The sequence below is a fragment of the Danio rerio genome, chromosome 13, assembly GCF_049306965.1.
Source record: "Danio rerio strain Tuebingen ecotype United States chromosome 13, GRCz12tu, whole genome shotgun sequence".
Lineage (NCBI taxonomy): Eukaryota > Metazoa > Chordata > Actinopteri > Cypriniformes > Danionidae > Danio > Danio rerio.
The window spans coordinates 35213927-35237457 of record NC_133188.1 but is presented as its reverse complement, the minus strand read 5'-3'; the positions used below and the strand labels follow the sequence as shown (position 1 = coordinate 35237457).

At 36.8% G+C, this 23531-nt stretch overlaps 1 protein-coding gene across 2 annotated transcripts; it reads left to right on the top strand.

The window, feature by feature from the left end:
- The first annotated feature begins 128 nt into the window (after positions 1-128).
- Positions 129-23032, top strand: sertad4 (SERTA domain containing 4). 2 transcript variants are annotated; one of them, XM_005156955.6, is made up of 4 exons: positions 129-615; positions 17597-17765; positions 17978-18105; positions 19360-23032. In XM_005156955.6, exons 2-4 carry the CDS (start codon positions 17612-17614, stop codon positions 20089-20091), a joined length of 1014 nt encoding a protein of 337 aa, XP_005157012.1. In that variant the 5' UTR covers positions 129-615; positions 17597-17611; the 3' UTR covers positions 20092-23032. The 2 variants fall into 2 exon arrangements, with proteins under 2 accessions (XP_005157012.1, XP_001337771.2); XM_001337735.7 differs by having other exon boundaries at positions 19357-23032.
- Positions 23033-23531: the final 499 nt, after the last annotated feature.

The following is a 23531-nucleotide window of genomic DNA, read 5'->3' as shown; positions in this document are numbered from 1 at the left end:
AGACCAGAGAAAAGCGCTCCTGAAAAGGGAAATGTCTAACAGATGATTGGCCTCGTGCCCGCCCGCTCCACTTCTCCTGCGCGCTCCCGGTGCAAGTTAAACGCAGCTCTTCTGCTCTGACCAAAACCAGACGCGCACACAAACACACACGCAAACCGCCGAGGAGGCACTGCTGCTGGGACGAGACTGATCCGGAGCAAAAAGCTGTTTTCTGTTTGTTTCAAGGAATGGGGCGACGCTGCTCGTGTCCATTGACGTTAACGACTCCCGTTGAAAGGAAACGCTGCGACGTTGCACCGTCTGCCGGTGAGGTCACTGAGGCACAAAGCGACGCGACCTGCGCGGACACGCAGCCGAGATTCCGTCACATCACAGCGGCTTTGTTCACACTGTGACTGACTGACTGCTCGTCTTTGGATGATACTTTCCCCGTCGAAACCCTATCGATTTCTGCAAGTCGGCGAGGCTCGCGCTGATGGATCGTGGATAAGTAGTTATTGATGAAGCCAGCGGGACCACAGGAGCGGAACGAGAGGGAAAACAGAGAGCGACACGACTGATTGCGCTTCAGATATAAACATCACATCTCTGATTTAGTCAACTCGTGTGGTAAAGGTAAGCAAGAATAATAAAACATTACTCAGACGAATATCAGAATGAGTTACACGCCAGCAGCCTCCTGAGGCAGACAGACATGGCACCGTGCCAACACTGAGCAACTATACTCGTATGATCTTTTAAGGGTTCAGCCACAAGGGTACACACAGATTACTGCATTTCACTGCAAGTTTTACAGATGAAATTGGCATATGTGCTATAAAAAATGCACAAGGTGAGGTCAGTGCATTACATCCTGAAGTCACAATGTGTGATTATTTTTTTTAAAGTAGTTTGTTTAAAGGTCATGATGTCTGTTTTTATTATTTATAAATAAAATAATGAATAATTAAAATGCTATATATTTCATTTTTCATAATATTAAAAAACACGATAGTATCTTTGTCACATTTCAATTAAAGTTCATTTACTGGTGAGTTGTATTAAAGGGTCCTGCAAATAAATGTTTTTAAGTCAGAAAATCATGTTATTGTTTATATATTCATATTTTATTTTCATTATTTATCAAATGTTTATTTAATCTGGTCTCTTTAGAACATTTTAATATTTTTTTGTTTAATTTTGCATTGTATTGTAAATGAATCTTTTAAATATTTTTATTTACTAAATTCTATACATTTCTAAAAAAAAATTAAATCCATATTCAACTTTTAGATTTATGTTTAAATTAATTTCTCATTTCCTCAATTTGTTAATAGTTTGTTAAACTGAGCCCAAATACACTTTGAATCTCTAAAGAAACTAATGTCAGTAAGGTCACACAAATACACCGTTCCTTTCACTCATCAAAACACTCAAGCTCTTTCCCTCTCTCTTTGTGAGTGCGTGTGCGTGCTGTAAGGGCAGGGAGCTGTTACAGCTTGATTCCCTTACAAGGAGATGAATTGTACAAGATGAAAGCACAATAAGTTAATAGTTAGACACAGAGTGTGAATATTTGTCCTCATGAATGCGCAATTACTGCTGCACAGGAGAATTGAGCTGTGGTGTCTGCGTAGTGCAAGTCTGGAGACAATTTGTGTGTGTGAGGCTATTGTTGTTGTGTAAGAGAGCGGCGCTGTTGTACGTGGTATGTGTGTGTTAGTGGGATTATTTCTTGCTTCATTATCAAGTGATGGGTTCACTGCGCTGGCTGTGGCATCTGTTCCTGGTGCCGGGGGGCAGGAGTATGTATGTGTGTGTGCTTGTGGGTATTCCCCCTGAGATCACTGTGCCAGTTTAAGAGTGTCTGGCATACCGCCACGCATTGATCCCTCCATCTACAGCAGGCACAAAGGAAAACCCACGCAATCGTTTACCGCCTGTGGTTCTCATCAGTCCGTTCCAGTCATTTGTGTCTGGGCACGGTGAGGATTTACTTCAAGAGACTTGTGAGGAGTCTGCGGGCTGCTTGTAATCATCTAAAACTTCAACTAAAAGGGCCGTTTCAGAATGCTGTGGTTTGGGAGGGACACACACAGCACATCCTGTACTGATCATCTTCCTGTCAAACCTTCAATCACACTCTGGAGTGACTCACCTCATTCAGACACCCACAACATAAACTGCAGATGCACATTAGATACTGTATGTGGTGAGAACTGTACTGTCAGCAAATTATGGTGTGTGCTGCACAATCTGATCGAAGGTACTTTTATATAAGTAGGTTCTTGTGTAGTTGTTGAGTAACACTCCTCATTGTTCCGATTAACACAATTAATACTTTTAATAAGTATTGAGCAAGGGTAAAACAATTAAATAAAACAGTAGTAAAGTAACAATGATGTATTATAATAATATATTCATATATTATAATTAGGGTGGCACAGTGGCTCAATGGTTAGCATTTTTGCTTCAAAGCAATTGATGATTCGAGTTCCGACTGGTTCAGTTGGCATTTCTGTGTGGAGCTTGCATGTTCTCCCTGTGTTCACATGGGTTTCCCCCAGGTGCTCTGATTTCCACCACAGTCCAAAGACATGCGGTATAGGTGAATTGAAAAACCTAAATTGGCCATAGTATATGAGTGTGAATGTGAGAGTGTATCGGTGTTTCCCAGAACTGAGCTGCATCTGGAATGGCTTCCACTGTGTAAAACATATGCTGGATAAGTTGGTGGTTCATGGCACTGTGGTGATCCCTGATGAATAAAGGAACTAATCAGAAGGAAATTGAATGAATGAATATTATATTTATAATAATCATTTATAATGCTATAGAAAATTAGATTTCAGACAAATGCTGTTTTGTTTTTACTTTATAACCCAATACTTAAATTGTTTCTATATTTATGATTTGCCTTTGCTAAAAGCTGTTACATTTTACACTTTAAAGTCAGTGAAATCAAAGTTTATGATGCACATTGTTGGTCTTAAGGTAAACAATTAATCCCTGCAAGTTAATCCTATGAAAAAAAGTTTGTTTTTGGTCATCTTTCTTTAAAATCTGACCATTTGTTTTCACTCTCTGATGATGTCACCGGCAAAATTTTCTTAGCCACGCCCCTCCAACTATTTTACATTCAGTTGTATGAAAATGCAAGATTTTTAAAAGCAGGCATGGCACACAACCCCACCCCTAAACCCAACCGTCATTGGGAGATAAGCAAATCGTACAAAATTGTACAAATAAGATTGTACAATTTCATACAAATTAGCCACTAAAATAAGTTACAAAGTGCCGTGAAATATTGTTGGTTAGTTTGATGTGAGTGAAAGAAGCAACCCAAAAATAAAACCCTACCCCTACTCAATATTCAGTTTCAATAGGAAATCATCATATTGAAATAATAGTCTCCAAAACCTTCCGCATCCGAAGGTAGAACTATATAGATTTCTGGAGATTTATGCAGCCAGAGCTACATATGGCTCATTTCATCTTTAAAACAAATGCTATGGGGTGGTGTGACGCCATTCCTCTTCTTGAATGTCTTTTCCACAGTTACCAATTTGTCCGACAGCTTGATATATACGTCGAAGGACTTAAGAAGCAGAGCGGAGTTGACCGCTAAAACGGGGTTCGAGTTTGGTGAAGAATGGTTCCAAAACAAAAGATAAAAAATTAAACCAAAAAGTAAATAACAGGGTGTAAATGTGGGTCGGTCGGTTGGTCAGTCAGTCGACAGCAGCCTCTAGTGGATTTACGTTAGAACAGCAGGCACGGATGGCACTCACAAGAGAAATTTGAGATCTAAAAAAGCATACACAGCGGCCTCTGGTGGATTCGTAAAACAAAAACTGCAAAAAGACAACGTAGCTCCTGGGACGTATTTAGCAATCTCCAGAAATGTATATAGGGGTATGAAATCAGAATGAGCCTGGGTTGTCCGAATCACATGGACTTTAAAAATCCACGTAATGTGATTTTCATTATTTAGATTTTTTAAATGGATTTATAGGTTTTTTTGTTACTTTTTCAGACAAAAAGAGCATTTGTACAATAGATAGGCAGTTTTTAGTGACATATTAAAAAACATGCTAAATGAAAATGCATAATCTGGTAAAAGACCATCTTAATTGAACTAACATGTATGCCAAACAGGTGGTGCACAGAACTATAAAATTTATGACTAAACATATTTTGCCAAAACATTTGTTATTATACAATAAATGTGCCATATGTAGAGTTTTTAACATGCAAGTACATATATTTTAATAGTAGTAAGTGTAAAGTGATTATTATTATGGGATAACTAAAATAGTGTGGTGAATTGAACTTTAAAAGACATTATTTTTGTTTTTGGATTGTAATGATACAATGTTCACTAATTCACTAATATAAACATTGTTTCTTTGGACAACATTTTGCAGGATGTAATTCTTTTAAATATCTACATATATATATATATATATATATATATATATATATATATATATATATATATATATATATATATATATATATATATATATATATATATATAAAAAACTAGATAGATACCGTATATCGCAATTCAGTCAAAAAGTACAGAGATGTGTCCCTCCCCCTTATTCCAAACACATAAATCAGTCACCACATAGAAATAAATCAGAGCTCACCAAGATGTTAATATCACACTCATTTAAACTATAGCACGAATGATTTGATTAGCCTTCTCCTTTGAGAATACACAGAGCACGTGCTGCCCTCCCTCTGTCTCAAACGCACACAGACACACACAGCCTCAGGGTCTGACTCTTAGCAGCAGGGATGCATGGGTAGCCAGAGCATTCCTTCAGCACTGATGTGGCGTTGTGTCAACACGATCATATTACAGCGCTAACCTCACACGCTCATATGCTCACACACACACACACACACCAATGCCAGGATGCAGGGCTGTTGGCCGAAGTCCACATAATTTTTCTCTTATTTTATCTGTCTAACACCGTTACACTCTTCGCTTGCAGTGCAGACATGGTGTAACTCTTTTTTTCTCCCTCCCTCTGAGTTGGATGTAACCTAGACAAGCTGAGTAGCTTTTGGCAAGCGTGAAGGGTGTTCCTACTTCTTTCTTTTTTCTCTCCCTTTCATTTTTTTTTCTTTGCATGTGTGTGCGAGACATGTTTGGATGAATGTTTTACCTCCTCAACTGGGTGTTGCCCACATTTCTGTCTGTGCATGTGAGAATGAAAGAGACTCTCTAATGACCTAGATTACAGTCTGCAGGATGTGTTCAGATCCCCAACGCAACATTTTGATTCTTAAATAAACCTCCTCTGTCTTGCTGATAGATTCAGGTCATGGAAAGCTTTAACCCAAACTGTTGAATGGAAGTCCTGTACTCTTAAGGAAACACACATATGGTTTAAATGCTTCCAGCGCCCAGACAGAGAGCAGTTTCAGAGAAGACGAATAATAGTTCTTGAAGAGGTTTAAATGTGTTTTTGTATATAGTGCGTGTGTATGTCAGCCTCACAGTTGGCAAAGTCTCTTGCCGTCTTTTCACCCTATGGTATGCTGGGGAGTCACTTCAGCAGGGTGTGTTTCACACATGTTACTGAGTGACTCTTTGTCAGTGTGGATTCAGCATGTGTGTGCTTGAATTATCAAAGTAATTTATGTTGCTCCAATGACTATATGATGTTCACTCAGACTTATTTTCTATTAAACTGTCTTATATGAAAAATCTGCACTCTTCATTCTAAAAGTACTGTGCTCAAGTTCAACTTGTAAGAACATTTGTTGCATGTCTTTGTGTACTATTCCCCACCCCAATACCCGTGTTTGCAGTTTTGCTTTGTAAACTGTTTCTTGTGAATGGCCCCTTAAAAAACTATAATTTGGGTTATACAACTTAAAGATGCAGTATGAAAGTTTCACACCCAGTGGTTCAACTAGGTATTGCAAGCCTGGTTTAAAACACAAGCGCAGGTTGCCAGATTGACAACATCAACAGGAGAGAGCCTGACTATCAAGCTTAAAGGCTGATTTAAGTCTTGTTCTAAATAAAAGCAATGGCGTGCAATAGAAAAACACAAAACCAACAATGATCACCTCGGGTGCACCTCATGTGATTTATTCAGGGTTAAATGCTAATAATGTGAGTTTTAATGTCATTTTACATGACATTTATTGCTGTACTATTGAAAGCAGCAGCAAATAGTTCATCTCAGATCTTGAAAATAAAATAAACCGTTTGAAATTGAACTTTAAATCTGTGACTTAGCGCAAGCTAACTCATATTAGTGATTCAGCATCTACGATTAATAATGTTAAATAGGTTTAATATGTATTATTAAATTATAAACCTTACCATTGTAAAGTTGTTAGGACGCAGGGTTACAATTTAACCTGCTCACCTAATGTTTACCTTCAGAATAATTAAATTTTCTAATTAAAATTACCTCTTGTGGAACTCTGAATCTGAGTCTGATTTCGGAGCCTTTATGACAGAATGATTGAAATACGCTTTTTTTTTTTTTTTTTTTACAATATACTAACAAAAAGACTAGTAAAAATATCATCTACATTGTTTTGGTGGTCCACAAAAGGTTCCTGCACATCTGTGATGTTGGCCAATTGCAACAATGAAGCTTTTGCATATTAATTTTCAAACGTGAAATGAGAGACCTACATAGGTGGACATCTGGAAGGGAAAATCCATTGTCAAGTTTCCATTTCTGACAGTCTTCATTAGACAAGCTGCATAGCCATTGTTTGTTTATGCATTCTTGTTTCTGAAAATCAGTTGCTAGTTCCATCTTTTCAATGACATCATTATGTTAAAGTCTGCATAAACCGGAGGCCTCGACTGTTTTTTTTTTTATTTTATTTATTTATTTTTTGTATCGTAACACAGTTACTAGAGAAGCAGACTATTAAATAAGAAATCAGTGTTCGTGGAATGTTTTTATACTACGTGCTGATTGGATGTAGTAGTAGCCATTTCATTTAGAAAGATCGGGAAAAAGAGTTTTGGGGTTTCAAGTTATTACCACAGGGTGGCACGGTGGCTCAGTGGTTAGCGCTGTCACCCCATTACAAGAAGTTCACTGGTTTGAGGCCCGGCTGGATCAGGTGGCATTTCTGTGAGGAGTTTGCATGTTCTCATCATGTTCATGTGGGTTTCCTCTGGGTGCTCCGGTTTCCCCCACAGTCCAAAGACATGCGCTAGTGAATAGAGTACGCTAAATTGTCCATAGTATATGGGTGTGTGTGTGAATGACTGTTTATGGGTGTTTCCCAGTACTGGGTTGCAGTTGGAAGGGCATCTGCTGCGTAAAACATATGCTGGAAATGTTGGTGGTTCACTCCGCTATGGCGACCCCTGTAATAGAGACTAAGCTGTAGGAATGAATGAGTTAATACAATCTAACAGACACCTCCTCAACATTTCTGTTTGTATCAAAACTGACAGTCGGAGGGGCGTCGTTAAGTATGATAATGACATGCCCAAATCAACTGATCACCACAAAACCTGCAACTAACAAAGCTAACAAAATCATATGGTTCATTTTTATTTCATTTGTACTTTAAAGACAGCAAATGATGATGATTGAAGACACATAATCTGTCATGTTTCTACTCCACAACAAGAATTTAAGTAAACATTGGGTAAACAAAAGTCTGATACAGTGACAGTCATAATAGAAGTAAAAGTACTGTGTTGTCAGAATGTGGCGTTAGACACGTGTGGTTTGAACCCAATGATAATCATGTGATAATTAATGAATTTTGATTTCACTGATTTCAAGCTTAGGAAGATTTTAGCGAACAGCAATTTGGAATTAGAAAACAAGTTATATTGTGCATTAGTTATCAACAGGAATGGACCAGTTTTATTGTCCAATATTTATTTTTGTTAAAACTATTTCTTTAATGTTAAATACACATTGTGAGTATCTTCTATTCTTAATATAGTTTTCACTAGAAAGTCATCAGTTCCCATGAGATGTTGCTGTCTCTGCACAACACCTCCATATTTTGTCATAACTGCCATCTTTGAACTGGTGTGTTAATATCAGTTACTCATGTTTCTCATAAATCATAGATCTGTTTCTGGGTCAGGCCGTGTGGGCAGAGCGTATAGCGTTAATGATGACTCTGAAGCTCTGTGATTGTGCCAGCGAGCCTCTGCCTCAAAGGCCAAGAACAAGCTTGTGGTCGGCTTTCGCTGGACATATTGAATGATCTGTCAGCCTGCGTTCCAGAAAGCAGAGCAGGATATGAGCTGATGCAGAAAACTCTTCTCATAACCTGACTAATTGTGCAGTGTTTTGTTTTCCTTCTGTCTGCTCTGTCTCTCTTCTGGCTTAATTTCTACCGACTGAAGCAAATTGTTCAAATTATTTTAAAGGATTACATTTTCTGGTAGACTAACCACCTAGTTAAGTCCCCAAAATATATTTTTTCACTCATCATTTGAAGTTTCAATTGTACATTAGTGTATACTATATACATTCACCGGCCACTTTATTAGGTACACCTGTCCAACTGCTTGTTACTGGAAATTTCTAATCGGCCAAACACATGGCAGCAACTCACTACTGGCAACTACTGGCATTTTCACACACAACCATCTCTAGGGTTTACAGAAAATGGTCAGAGAAAGAGATAATATCCAGTGGGCGGCATTTCTGTTGGCACAAAGACCTTGTTAGAGGTCAGAGGAGAATCTGTATGACCACAGTGTACCCATCTTCTGATGACTACTTTCAGCAGGATAACTCGCCATGTCATAAAGAGCGAATCATCTCAGACTGGTTTCTTTAACATGACAGTTCGCTGTACTCAAATGGCCTCCACAGTAACCAGATCTCAATCCAATAGAACACCTTTAGGATGTGTTGGGAGTAATTATGTTATGCTATCATGTCAATATGGACCAAAATCTCTAAGGAATTTTCCAGTACTTTGTTAAATCTATGCGACACAGGATTAAGGCAGTTCTGAAGGCAAAAGGGGGTCAAACCTAGTACTTGTAAGGTGTCCCTAATAAAGTGGCCGGTGAGTGTATACACAGTCACATGCACAACTTTTCAGTTTGAAATTGTGAACCGCATGTGCCTTGTAAGGATTAATCTGGGTCCAGTGTCTGCTCTTCGTCTTTCAAAAAGTTATGAGCAACACAAAAATGTCTTTGTTTGCATAAACTGGAGTTGCTGATATCTTTTAATCTCTTCAGATGCACTCATCCATTTTCCCCATCTCAGACACCATGTGGACAAACTGAGCAGTGCAAAATGTATTTAAAATGTGAAAACTATATGTGGTTACAAAGATTAAACACATTGATTGACCACCCTCCAGAGACCTACACACCTGCAGCTTCTCCACAATGGACGTTCAGAGTTCTCCAGCCTAGACTGCACAGCTCTGGATAAGAAGATTGGCCAGAGGAGAACTGGTCATGCTTTAATGAGCCTGGTTTTTCTCAAGGTTTTTTCCTTCACTTTCATCAATTGGTAAAAGTTTGTTCTATTGTCACCACTGGCTTGCTTGGTTTACGACTTGTGGAGTTGTGCATTGATGGATATGATATGCTCTTCAGTGTTTAGACTTTTTCAGCAGTGAAAATTAAACTATACTGAACTGAACTAAACTGAACTTCAACTCTGAACACTGGACTGAAGCTGTTTCCATTTTTTTTAATTTCTATGTTAAGCTGCTTTGACACAATCTACATTGTAAAAGTTCTATAGAAATAAAGATGAACTGAATTAACCGTGCGTATGCAATACGTACATACTGTACTATTCTGGACTAGGGCTGTCCGCAACTAAAGATTTCTTAGTTGACCAGTAGTCGTTCATTAAAGCAATTAGCTGACTTATCCACGGTGTATTAAATTATTTAATTAGACCTACTTACAGGAGTATGGGAAATACAGAAAAACTGTTGACTTAAAAAGCTGAGAAAGAATATCATTTGTAGCATTGTTTTATTTATTTATTTTTTCCCTTCAGCTTAGTCCCTTTATTTATCAGGGGTTACCACAGCGGAATGAACCACCAACTTATCCAACATATGTTTTACGGAGCGGATGCCCTTACAGCCGCAACCCAGCACTGGGAAACATCCAAACACACTCAGACATTACGGCCAATTTAGCTAACTCAATTCACCTATACTGCATGTCTTTGCATTGAAGGGGAAACCAGAGCACCCAGAGAAAAACCAAGCGAACATGGGAACATGCAAACTCCACACAGAAATGCCAAATGACTCAGCTAGGGTTCAAACCAGTGACCTTCATGCTTTGAGGGGACAGTGCTAATCACTTAGTCACCGTGACGCAAAATACTATAATAATAAGAGTTAAAATTTGACACTAAGGACTTAACACATAAAACAGCAGCAACAAATAATATGATTATTAATGTGGCAGAGGGGAAAATGGCATGGAGCTTTGCTGAATGCTTCTAATTTATTAATAAAGGTTAACATTCACAGCAGACCCATGCATATGTAAATAAATTGAAGAATATTTTTCGCTGCAGTTCATAACAAGTCCAAAAATGTTGCCAAAATCTGATTTTGCAGTCATTAGAGAATGTCCTCAAATGACAAAAAGATTCATAAATATAGCAGTTAGCATTTGAAGCCGATGGATTCGCTCTTCAGTGTTTGGAGATTCAGCAGTAAAATTTAAACCACACTGAACTGAACTAAACTGAACTTCAACTCTAAAAACTGGACTGACAGTTTCAGTTTACTAGAACTTGTATGTGAAGCTGCTTTGACACAATCTACATTGTAAAAGCGCTACAGAAATAAACATTAACTTAATTGAAGTGGTATATGTTTATTACTGTTCAGAGATTGAAGTCATTAGATTTTAATTAATATAAATTCAGGAATGATAAATTAATTAAAAAGGCATGATGAATGTATAATGTTGCAAAAAAAATTCTTTCAAATATTTTGCTGTTCATCAAAAAATCCAGTAAAGCATTTAAAATATATTTTTCAACTATTACAATCATATTTCTTAAACATAAAATCAGCCTATTAGAATGATTTCTGGGGGGTCGTATGACTAAAAACTACAGTAATGATTGCTTAAAGTTAATCTTTTGATTTTGAACGAATAAATATAAATGCAGCCTTGGCAAGCAAAAAGAGTTAGACTTTGCAGTATGTAATATGTTTCCATTAAGATGTAATAAGGAAATGTGCGAGTGGGCTTTACCAGCTTTTATGAGCCAGTAAAAAGCACCATGAGCTTTGGATGTTTTGGTTATAGCGAGTTAAGCCAAAAATGACATTACCTCAATGGAAACCTGCAATTGTGGTTTTCGCATCGGAAAAACCACAAAGGCACGACGGAAAGCTTATCCCTTACATGATTTCTTAGTTTGGATCGCTCATTCTGTCTTTCTTTTTTCTTTCGCTCTCTCTGTCTGCTTTTAGCATCAACTGTGTTTTATAATTTGTAGTTTTAGCATCTACTGAGCTTCACAGTTCTAGTGCACACTCCCTTGTACGCTGTGATATGTGTGCATGTGTGTGACTGATGAGGTGCAAATCCAACAGATCCAGCACCTTTTTTATGTTTTCTTCACATGAAAAGGAAAGTGGAAGAAATGGGGAGAGAGAGCGAGAGAGCATAAAGGCACAAAACGAGCAAAGAGACAAAGACAGACAGACAGCTTATGTGTGTGTGTGTGAGCTCTGCCTCTGTGTCATCTCTCTGTCTTCTAAAGCGTAAATTCAAAGGCGAGTTGTGGGCGGAATGAGAAACAGGTAACGACAGTATGAGGGAGAGGAGGAGAGCGGGATCTGCTCTGATTAAACACGTCTCGCTCACATGAGCTCAGTGTGATCCAAACCCTGCGGACACAGTCTAAATACAGGACGGGTTATTATCACAGCCGAATTAAGATTACTGCAAGCAGAGCCTTATTTGTGTTTGTGTACATTATTTTTTTTACCAATAATTTTAAATATTATATTATATTATATTTTATTTTATTATATTATATTAAATTATATTAAATTATATTATATTAATTTTGCTTTGGCTTAGTGCCTTTACTCATCAGGGGTCGCCACAGCGGAATGAACCGCCAACTTATCCAGCATACGTTTTACACAGTAGATACCCTTCCAGCTGCAACCCAGTACTGGGAAACTCCTATACTCTTATTTTATATATTATGTTAATTATATTTCATGTTCATTTAGTGCCATTAATTATTGAAAGCATAATCATACCCAACAACATTGTTGGGGTTAACGCATTACAAGTAACACGAGTTAGTTATGTAATAATGTTACTTTTTTAAGTAACCAGCACAGTCACTTATTAAAAATTTTTTTTTATAATATTTAAGCTCCTTTTTTGAAAATGTAACGCAAATTACTTTTTAGTTTAATTAATTTAATAAATTGCTAATAACAAGTTGCTGAATTAAAATTAAAGAACTATTGATGAATCACACCGTCAATAAAAGAATGTGTTCATTATTTTAAAAGCATCGAGAAAAAAAAGGAAAAGGGGCTTGTTTCAATGGACAGTGATTTTACTTAAGACAGTACAAATAGTACAAAAGTAGATTTAAACTTTCAAAAATGTGTGTATTTTGTGTACTGCGGTGGCGCAGTGGGTAGCACGATCGCCTCACAGCAAGAAGGTCGCTGGGTCAAGCCTCAGCTTGGTCAGTTGGCATTTCTGTGTGGAGTTTGCATGTTATCATGTGTTCACGTGGGTTTCCTCTGGTTGCTCCGGTTTCTCCCACAAGTCCAAAGACATGTGCTGTAGGTGAATTGGGTAAGCTAAATTGTCCATGGTTTATGTGTGTGATTGAGTGTGTAAAACATATGCTGGATAAGTTGGTGGTTTATTCCGCTGTGGCAACCCCAGATTTAAAAAGGAACTAAGCTGAAAAGAAAATGAATGAATGAATGTATCTGTATACGGCATGTATACAGCTCTGGTGTTTTGTGTTTTTTTTAAGGCAAATGTAGATGTAGGTTATACAGTCCATTGTTAATTGCAGAGCTCCTCTATTAAAGTAAAGAAAAAAAAAACAAAAGATTAAGCTTCAGCCAGGTAATAAAAAGTAACGCAAAAGTAAGTGGCACAATTAGTTACTGTTTTGGGGAGTGACTCAATATTGTAATGCAATACTTTCTAAAGTAACGTTCCTCAACACTACCTCTAACGAGTATATAACTAAAACTCTAGCCTATATATCGTTTAATATAATGCAGGAGGGCATTGGATAAAGACAAATGTCTGATTTTACCAGTGAAAAAAAAATCTATTCATGTTGTCAATGACAGATTGCAAGCATATATATAAAAAATCACATTTTAACCAACGGTAGACCAACACATAGGCATAATATTATTATTGTTCATTCTACCATATGTTTGAGAAATAACAATAATAATAGGCTACTCATTCACCTTTATTTTACATCTACAGAATCCTGAGAAAATCCTGACCTTGATTTTAGAATAAAAAATCATGAAGCCCTACCCAAAACTAAAAATTCATTTATTCAACCTTCAGTAGATCCAAAGCAGTTTGAATGTCTTTATTCTGAGGAGCACAAAAGAAGACTTTTTTTTTTAAAGATGCTGGAAACCTGTAACCATTGACTTTGATTATCACACTATGGAAGTTTGTGATTTTTTTAAAGCATCTTCTTTTGTGTTTAACAAAAAAAAGAAACTCAGAGATGTTTCCTTTAACTTAGTCCCTGATTGGGGTCACCACAGCGGAATGAACTGCCAACTATTCAAGGATATGTTTTATGTAGCGGATACCCTTCCAACTGCAACCCAGTATTACGAAACACCCATAGACATTCACACACACACACATTCATGCACTATGGTTTTGTTTACCCAATTCACCTATAACGCATATATTTGGACTTGTGGGGGAAACCAGAGCACCCAGAGGAAAAGGAAACCCACACGAACACAGGAGGAACATCCAAACTCCACACAGAAATGCCAACTGGCTCAGCCGGGACTCAAACCAGTGACCTTCCTGTTGTGAGGCGACAGTGCTAACCACTGAGCCACCATGCCACCATTTTGTAACCAAATAAATGATCATTTTTGGGTGAATTATCCCTTTTATGCACTTCTTTTGATTCGACTGACATCCCTAACAATTACAAACAAATGCTGTTTTGTTGTCATGTGAGAATTGTGTCTGGTGATTCAGAACAGCCTGGTGTAACAGTGGTTCAATATGTGCCAACTGAACACACTACATACGAGTAAAAGTGTGTGTGTGAAATTGTCAGTGAAGATTAATGACCTTTGTAGAGGCATTCATCCAGAACTTTCCCCCTTTCTCTCTCTCTTCTGTCACTGTGTGTGTGGCAGAACAGAGAACAAAATGATTAAAGAGAGATCACACAAACAGATACCTTCCCTTTCTAAGCAGCTTTTATTGAATCTTGTTCACTTTCTATCTCGTTATCAGAGTGTTTTAGTGGGTGTGTTTGTGTGGTTTTGCTCTATTAGCTGTTTTAAAAGGTCTCGATGTGTTTTTCAAATGTCTTGTTAGTGCAATCTTCAAGCACAGAGGAAATAACTCTACAAAAGAACCGTGTGCAGTGTTGCTGAGAACTTGCTTTCTTTAAAGAGGTCATAATGAGAATTCAAATTGTGCTTGATCCACTGAGATAAAGGAGTTCATTGTACTATGAAAACATACTGTAACTTTCACAACTGTAAACTTGCTCCCCAGTGAGAAAAAAAATATATATTTAGATGAGTCCCGATGTTTGAAACTTGTGTCTTTATTTTTATGTCTCTGATCATTTCAATTCAATCTTAATGTGAGTGGCACATTTCAGTTTGTAAACTTTTCACACATGTAATCCAAGCTTTGAAAGAGACTGCCATTGTCACAGGATTAGTTGGTTTAGAAAAAAATTCTAGAATAAAATTTGAGTTTTAGGCAAAAACTTTACTAACATTAAAGATAAGAAGTAGGCTTAAGGATAAGAATAAATAACAAAAACCTATTTTGTTAATGTTTCATGGCGATATTACATAGATATAGACTTTTAAACTGTGCAAAATGTATATTTCCTTCCTTATCACACAGCACATAATATAAGCAGGGCTCGAAATTAACTTTTTTACTTGGTAGCACCGGTGCTCCCAACTTCAAATATTTAGGAGCACCAAAAAAATTTTAGGAGCACCAGAAAAAATTTAGGAGCACCCACCAAAAATAAATGAGCACATCTGCAAATTGTTTTTTAAAGGATTTATTGTATTTTAAAACAACATTAATAGGACTGACAAAAACCAGAAACAACTATCTAACTAATGCTGCGAAGACATTGATATTTGTGTGCAATAATTCCAAAAGGAATGTCTAAAAATTAGGCTATAGAAAATAAATGATGATAAAAAAATGACAATAATAGTAACAATGAATTACATTTCTCATTATGATACTGCCTTGAATGTGCATGAATGTAGGTTATCTGCTATAAAAAGTCTGTTACTTTATGAAAAATAATTGTATAGTTTGCATCAAACAAAAATAAAGCATTGCTGTAAGAAATATTAATTTGGTACTGCTGTTTTTATATGCATGTCAATTTAATAAATAATATTTATGCTAAAAACAAACAAAAGATTATAATAAATAATTAAATTCAATGCTGAAAGCTGCAAAGCAGTCATCAGTAAATAAATAAAAAATAATATACACCACAAAAAAAGAATAGATAAAAGAAAGTAAGTAAAGTCTCACTTCTATCACTCTTTAAAAGTTTTGGTTTCAGTTAGTGTCAATTTAAAGGTTCAGTCTGAGATGATCTTCATTTTTCTGTCTTAGTGGAAAAGCTGGCGAGTCAGCCGACCCAATTCATTAGCAGGCAGCGCAAGATTCTTGCGCTAACCATCGGCGCAATACCGGTCTTTGTTATGAGCCGCAGTTTCAGTGTAAACTTAGTAAAGGCGAGCTTCTTTGGCGATGATGTGTACAGTATTAGATTTGACTTTTAGCGGACGCTGAACACGCAGTGAATGCAACGCATGGAGATTCGGGCACCTTCTCCAAGAAGCGCGTACTCGATTGATCTCAGCTGGCGGATCATTATTCACCACGTGACGTGTCATGATCGCTCCCATCTGCGCCTCAACTTTAGGTGGGGTTTGCAAACCTGTGTGCTTTAAGTTTTTACTCTTCAGCCGTTTGCATTTCCCGTGGTCATAAAAGCTCCTTCCCTGTCATCTGACAGCGGAATACCTTGAGTGATTGACAGCTAATATGAACCAATATAGCGGCAGGGAAGAGCGATTCAGCACGTTTTTACAAAAAAATCAAAACAGGTCGCACTACAACCATTATCAGCAGTCGCACTAATGCTCCCAGATATATTATGAGGTTGCATAGATCAATTTTCGGGCGCATATGCGACCAAAATGGTCGCAATTTCGAGCCCTGATAAGGTATATCATCCAAAGCTTTTGTCCTAACATCTGCGACAAACAAAGTCTATTTTAGAAACAGTTTCTATTTCTGCAACTTCACGGCTGGAACAACAACATAAACTACAATGACAATGATAACCTCTGGTGCTAATTATGTGCTAATGACTTGAATATGATTTTGCGTGACTTTACAGCCACACTGAAAGCACCAGCAGATCTCAGATGTTGAAAATGAAATCCGAACTGGCATACATATTTTAAACACAACGTTAGATCTGTGTGAAGTAATATATAATTAATAACTATTATATAATTGATTTCATTCACTCACTTTGAACTTTTAATAATGTTAATGAGGTTTAACATTTATTAGTTAGATAATAGACCTCTCAATTTTATTAGGAGTGCTGTGAACTGTTCTGCATGTCTGAATGGTTTTATTTCTGTTGTTTAGCAGCATCTGCTAGAGAAAAACTAATTGTTTGTTGCTTGAATTGTCTAGTTAGGACACTGTAACTCTACCCCTGACAACAAGCCTCGCAGAAGAGATTTTCTTAAAAGAAGAATAAAAGATTTATTAGCTGTTTTCCTCTTGACTGAACAAATTTCCCTGCAAGATGAAAAAAAACTGATATATTGTACATCTGGGAACATTTATCATTTTTTTCTGTAAAAGGATATTTCAGCTGATTTTATCTATAAAATGAAAACCAACAGAGAACAAAACAGTACTGAACCAGACTTTTTAAGTTTAACCCAAAAACAAACAACTACATAAAAAACGTGATATATCTTACATAGGAAATAAATGTGTATGTAAAATGATGTAAATTTTAAAAAAAAAAGTCAAATTGTAATGACATAAGTGTGATTGTGTCATATTCTTAATTAGCATATAGGAAAAAACAGTATGTGACAAGAGCAGGATATCTAGCTCGAAGAGTATGCAAACTACTTTAAAAACACAAAATTCTGAAGTATCCATATGATGAACACTTTACTACCGTATTAGGCCACAGGAGAGGATTTGTTAATGGCAGTGAAGCGGCAGAACCAATGCTGATGTATTTAAACTATTTAAATCAGATTTTAACAACCTGTGGTATTAAAAAAACTCTTTTCTTAAGATAATGATTTTATTGTCCTTTTTTTTCAGAACTAAGGTGAAAGCATGGCTCTGGTCTTATCAATGAACCCCTTTTGTGAGCCTGAGACTGAATCCCCACCGCCAATCTTTCAACCAATCTGGGAATCTGAACACTGCAGTAAAAGCTGTGTCTCCAACCCTTCACCACCAGGAGGCGAACCCCAAGGGCTCATGGAAGGTCTGAATCTAATCTCGTTTTTTTTTTTTTTTTTTTTTTTTTTTTAAAGACTACTTTGGGCAGGTGCTGATGATGTTCTGTTCAAACGTAGATATTTAAAATATCTGTTACCCAGTTTTAGAACAAAAGCAAAGCAGAAATGCTCTTCATTCAAGTCTTTGATTTAGAAGACACAGACTATTAATGAAGCTCTGTCTGAACCTTGTCTCCAGAGCCTCATTACAGACGAGCTCCTGATCATGTGATGAATCGTGTGGCCGTGTCACGGATTTCTTATTTCAAGAGAAAGTTTGTGGAGGATGAAGAACCTGTGCTGAGCTTCAGGAGTTACTGTCACACTGTGAGTCTGCTAACTCATAGCATAACAACATAACATAACATAACTATATTTTTTCGATTGTCTGCAGAACAAATCATTGTTACAATAACTATTTACCCTAACCTGCCTAGTTAACCTAATTAACCTAGTGAAAGCTTTAAATGTCACTTTTAGCTGAATACTAGTGTCAAGAAAATATCAAGTAAAATATTATTTACAGTCATCATGGCAAAGATAAAATAAATTTCTTATTAGAAATGAGTTATTAAAACTAATTTGTTTAGAAATGTGCTAAAAAAAATCTTCTGTCCATTAAACATAATTTGGGGAAAAAATAAACACAAGGGCTAATAATTCAGGGGGGGCTAATATTTCTGACTTCAACTGTACATAATATATACACATACCATACATATAATAAAACCTGTAAACACTGGGGGTATTAAAGATGTCAAAATGCAGTCACATTAATAAAATAAACATCCATTTTATATTGCCAATAGTGTTGTAACACATTTTTAAAACTTCTTTTTAAAAATGCAATTTTAGATGATTTGGATTTCAATGGAAATTACTTGATGTTGCTGCAAATAGTGTATATTGGTTTTTAAATATCTTCTGTTAAATGATACATAAATATATTTAACATTTGTAAAGTTTACTTATGTTGATCCAATTAAATTTCAGCTCTTAGAAAGCTGTATGATTATAGGCTACATTAAACCCAAAAAAGCATTTCATGAGTAATTTTAAATTAGATTTGTATTATTTTGCAAACTATATTACGATTCAATCTTGGATTTCATGAAATTAAAAGATGTTTCTCATCAAATCATGCCCAATCAAATGCTTTTTAGTATTAGACATGCCCCGCCCCCTTAAAGCCACGTCACATTTGATGTGCTTGAGCTCAACCACACTCACTGGCAGAGCGGTGATTAAAACAAAATGCCATTAGCTGTTTTTTTTTAAAGGGAAGGAGGTACACTATGGGGCCGATAACACGAACAAGCTTTTCTTTTCTAAAAACACGAGGTGTGATCGGCCCCTATGTTCCACTCTCTCTTGATGTTTTAGTTGAGATTAAACATTTAATAAAAATGCACATTTCAAAGCACTTTAGAGGACCTTTAAAGTTTTTCAGTTATTTTAAAAAATGTTTTTGTTTTGAAAAATAACAGAAAACAAACCAAAACAAACATTTCTCCCCAAAATAACCTATAAAGTTAACTGACCTTCTCTTATTAATGCTCATTTTGTCCTCCGAGCCAGCAGGTGTCACCAGTCTTGGAGGAGCGTGCTCACATTCTCCGTCTCTCTCTGGAGAAGCTGCGTTTCATGGATGACCCTGAGTCCTTCTTACGGCGCTCCGTGCTCATCAACAACCTTCTCCGGCGTCTTAGAAACGAAATCCTCCTCCAGAGCGACTGGTGCTTTCCGTCAGGTCCGACAACCACACCTTGCCCCCTCCAAACCCCAGCCGCAAATACATCTCTCTCCCCTCCTGCCCTGCAGCCCTGCATAACGCCACCGGGGTCGTATCGGAAACGACTGCGTCTGATGAGGAAGGAAGGGCCCGAGTGTGTCCCTGCCTGCTGCTGTCTATACGCAGCCGGACGTTACCTCCAGCTCCCCCTGTCTGTGTATGAACGGGAGGTGTACTCCAACTCTCACCCTTCATCATCAACATCTTCATCATCTTCATCATCATCATCAGTTCGATTTCCACAGCTGATGGAGGACGAGGATGAGGAGGACAGTGATGATGAAGAGGAGGACTCGGTGTGTCCCGTGTTGGCCATGTGCCAAGCTGAAACCAGAGAGCAGAACAGGACATGGGACAGTCTCCGGTCGCAGAGCCACAGGGATGACAAAATCCTGGAGAAAGAGAGAGAAAAGGGGAAAGAGAGGGTTAAAGGAGGGGAGGTTTCACAGCGATGGCTTTCAGACACTATAGGTACTAGACACCATGGAACACTAGCAAGGGCTCACATAAGAGGAAAATAACAACTGAGCACTTGCTGTGGAAACAATGGAAGAAACTGGTTTCCTGCAGCCTAATAGATCAGTTCCACAAAGCAGAATATCAATTGTTAATAGTTTTGAATTTTAAGGTACTTTTTGTACCAACAAGGACTTAATTTACATATGCGACCCTTGACCACAAACCCAGTCATATGTGTCCATATTTACTAATCTTTCCATTGATGTATACCACAGATGCCCAAACTAGGGCCCGCGGGCCAAAGTTGGCACATGGTAACCTTTAATTTGGCCCACCATCCCATCTGAGAAGAGAGGAAAAATTATGAGAAGGGTTGAAGCAAATGCCATTATCAGAGATCGTAATTTCTAATTTACCGAAAGCTTTTTGGTTTGTTTCATTGCTGAGCTATGAAAAACCAAACTGAAATTAAATGTTTAAATTACATGTTTGTAAATTATTTAGATTTTTTTTAAATACAAAAAGACTGTCACTCGACTGATAAAAGACAATGCAGAAGACACTGGCAAGCAAATCAAGGCAAAAACAGGAGCAGCTTGACTAGTGTCACCCCATTCTGTTATAAATGAGATGTTATGAAATGTTTTTAACTGTAATGTTTATTATAAAATTAAAAGATATACACTGCATTAGGTAAATATAAAGCAATGCTTTCTAGTTATTTTTATATATTAAATAAATTAGGAAACTACCCAAGGCAAGTAAAATGGAATAGAGTTTGGTATGTTTACCTTCGGCCAAACACACTCAAGTTTGGTTTTTGGCCCTTCAAAAGAAAGTTTGGGCACATTGTATACTTGTTTAGAATAGGACAATATTTGGCAGAGATACATTCATTCATTCATTTTCTTGTCGGCTTAGTCCCTTTATTAATCCGGGGTCGCCACAGCGGAATGAACCGCCAACTTATTCAGCACGTTTTTTACGCAGCGGGTGCCCTTCCAGCCCCAACCCATTTCTGGGAAACATACATACACACTCATTTACACACACACTCATAAACTATTACTAAACAATTTAGTCTACATGCAAACTCCACACAGAAATGCCAACTGAGCCGAGGCTCGAACCAGCGAGCTTCTTGCTGTGAGGCGACAGCACTACCAACTGCGCCACTGCATCGCCTGGCAGAGATACAACTATTTGAAAATCTAGAATCTCAGGGTTAGAATCTCAAAAAAAAAAAAAAAAAAACTAAATACTAGGGCTAGGCGATTAATAAACATTCAGATGCTATAATTGATTGAATTTTTCCAGGTTGATTTTTTTGGATTACTTTCCCTACCCTTACTTTCAAAAACATTGAAAATAATTGATTTTGTTTTTAAAAGTGCAGGTTATTTATTATTTTCACTTCTTATAAGAAAAAAGTGACTGCTCGTTTAGGCAATTTGTGTGTTAATTTTAGTTGTTCAACGTTGATGTTCAATAAATAATCATAGATAGTAGATAGTGTGTTTCCTTCAATTATTTTAAAATCAAGTAATGAACCCTTAATTCAAAAATCTCTCTTTTAATGTAAGATGTGAGCCTATTTATGAATAAAACCTGTGAGTGAACTATGAGGGCAAAAAAAATCAAATAATTGTTCATTAATCATAATCAAGTTAAAATGTTTAATTAATCAAGATTTAGATTTTAGCCCAACCCTACTAAATACTGAGAAAATCACATTTAAAGATGTCCAAATTACATTCTCAGCATTGCATATTACTAATAATAATTTATTTAGAGTAAAACAATTACCAAATATCTTCATGCAACATGATCCTTATTTTACATTCTAATGATTATTGGCATAAAAAATATCAATAAATCTATCATTTTGACCTATACAATGTGCTTTGGCTAATGACAAAAATATACCTGCGCAACATAAGACTGGTTTGGTGGTCCAGGGTCACATACTGCTTGTCTCAAAAATGACCACACTGTGCCTTAAATGTTCTTGTATAATCTTGCAGTGTTTGTGGATATTTGTGACTGATGTAATCCACAACGATGGGCACCATGTAAAGTGACAAAGAGAGATCCAAACTCATTCAGAAACTGTTTTTAAAACTGTGTAATAATACACTGGCTCACACTTTACAATAATCTTCTATTAATGTTAGTTGTGTCCTACAGGAATCCTACACATATTTACTAACGTGAAATAAGAATAAGCAATATTTGATGTGCTCAGCATTTATATAGTTCAACATTTACTGCATTAATCCATAGTTGTGCTTTTCAACATTAATTATTGTACGGTGAGTTAACAAAAAGCTAACAACGAACAACTTTATTTTCAGTAACTTATGTTAACAAAGCTGAATAAATACTGTAATGTTCATTGTTTGTCTATGTTGATAACTAACATTAATGGAACCTTGTTGTAAAGTGTTACCATAAAATATCTGAAATTGACTTTTGTTAATATCATAGGCACTTGTCTTGACAAATGCATGACATACCGATCATCACATTTACATGCAGTGGTTTTTACCAGTTATGCATGAGGCCCAGAATGAGGCTTTAAATAATGTTTAAAACAATCTTGTTCTCTTTAGCACCCTTAGCATTTTATGCATTCACATATTTAAGAAAAAAAAACATCTTTAGTGACTCTATCACAGACGAAGATACCTCAGTGTCCATGTTAATTTGTTGTCTTGAGGGGCTTCACTAATTCAAGTGATTCTTGGTACGAATTAGAAAATGATTCACTACCAAAGCTTTTATTTTCATGCAGTTCTTAATTTTATATGAGTTGTTTATGCATTACTTTCTACATTTCTGTTTTATTTCTAAAAGCACTTAACGGGAGACCCTTAAATAAAAGCAGAACTTATAGAGGCAACAATGCTGGAAGGAAATGAAATCAAATTTTAAACATTGTTCGGGTTTGAATGTGTGTGCGTGTTTTCGTGAAATGTGTTAAGAATAAAGGAATGATCCCGAGCTCGCAATGTTCCCTTATCTCCTTCTGATGTGATTATATCTGGCACACAGCTTATTTCTTTGGATTCGCTCTCACTCATTCTCTCCCTTATTACTCTTGCTGTCACCTTTTCACTTTCTTCCTCTCTTCTCCATTATCACTATGGAAACAATGTTTACTGGAAGAGCAGTCTGGGATCCCCTGAGGCGAAAAAAGGTTCATGGCAAACATAGACACACACACACACACACACACACCACGGTCACACATGCACACATACACTCAGTGGTTATTATTGTGAACACACCCTGAGACGAGATGCTCTTATGAAGTGCATTGCTTCTGTAGAAGACGTGAGGTGATGGAATTCGTAGAGTTCTCTTTTCTGTGCAGTCGTTGTTTGTCAGTGTTGTCATGGCCTTTTACTGTTCAAACCTGACATACAAAACGTGACATTTTAAGGCCATGATTAGATTGTTGCAGGTTTTATATTCGAGTAATTTAAAGTCGTCATGTTCC

Coding starts and splice junctions, on each gene's coding strand:
- sertad4 (XM_001337735.7), top strand. CDS start 17,612: ATGGCTCTGGTCTTATCAATGAACCCCTTTTGTGAGCCTGAGACTGAA. Junction 17,766..17,977: donor ACCCCAAGGGCTCATGGAAG/GTCTGAATCTAA, acceptor CCTTGTCTCCAG/AGCCTCATTACAGACGAGCT. Junction 18,106..19,356: donor TCAGGAGTTACTGTCACACT/GTGAGTCTGCTA, acceptor CCTCCGAGCCAG/CAGGTGTCACCAGTCTTGGA.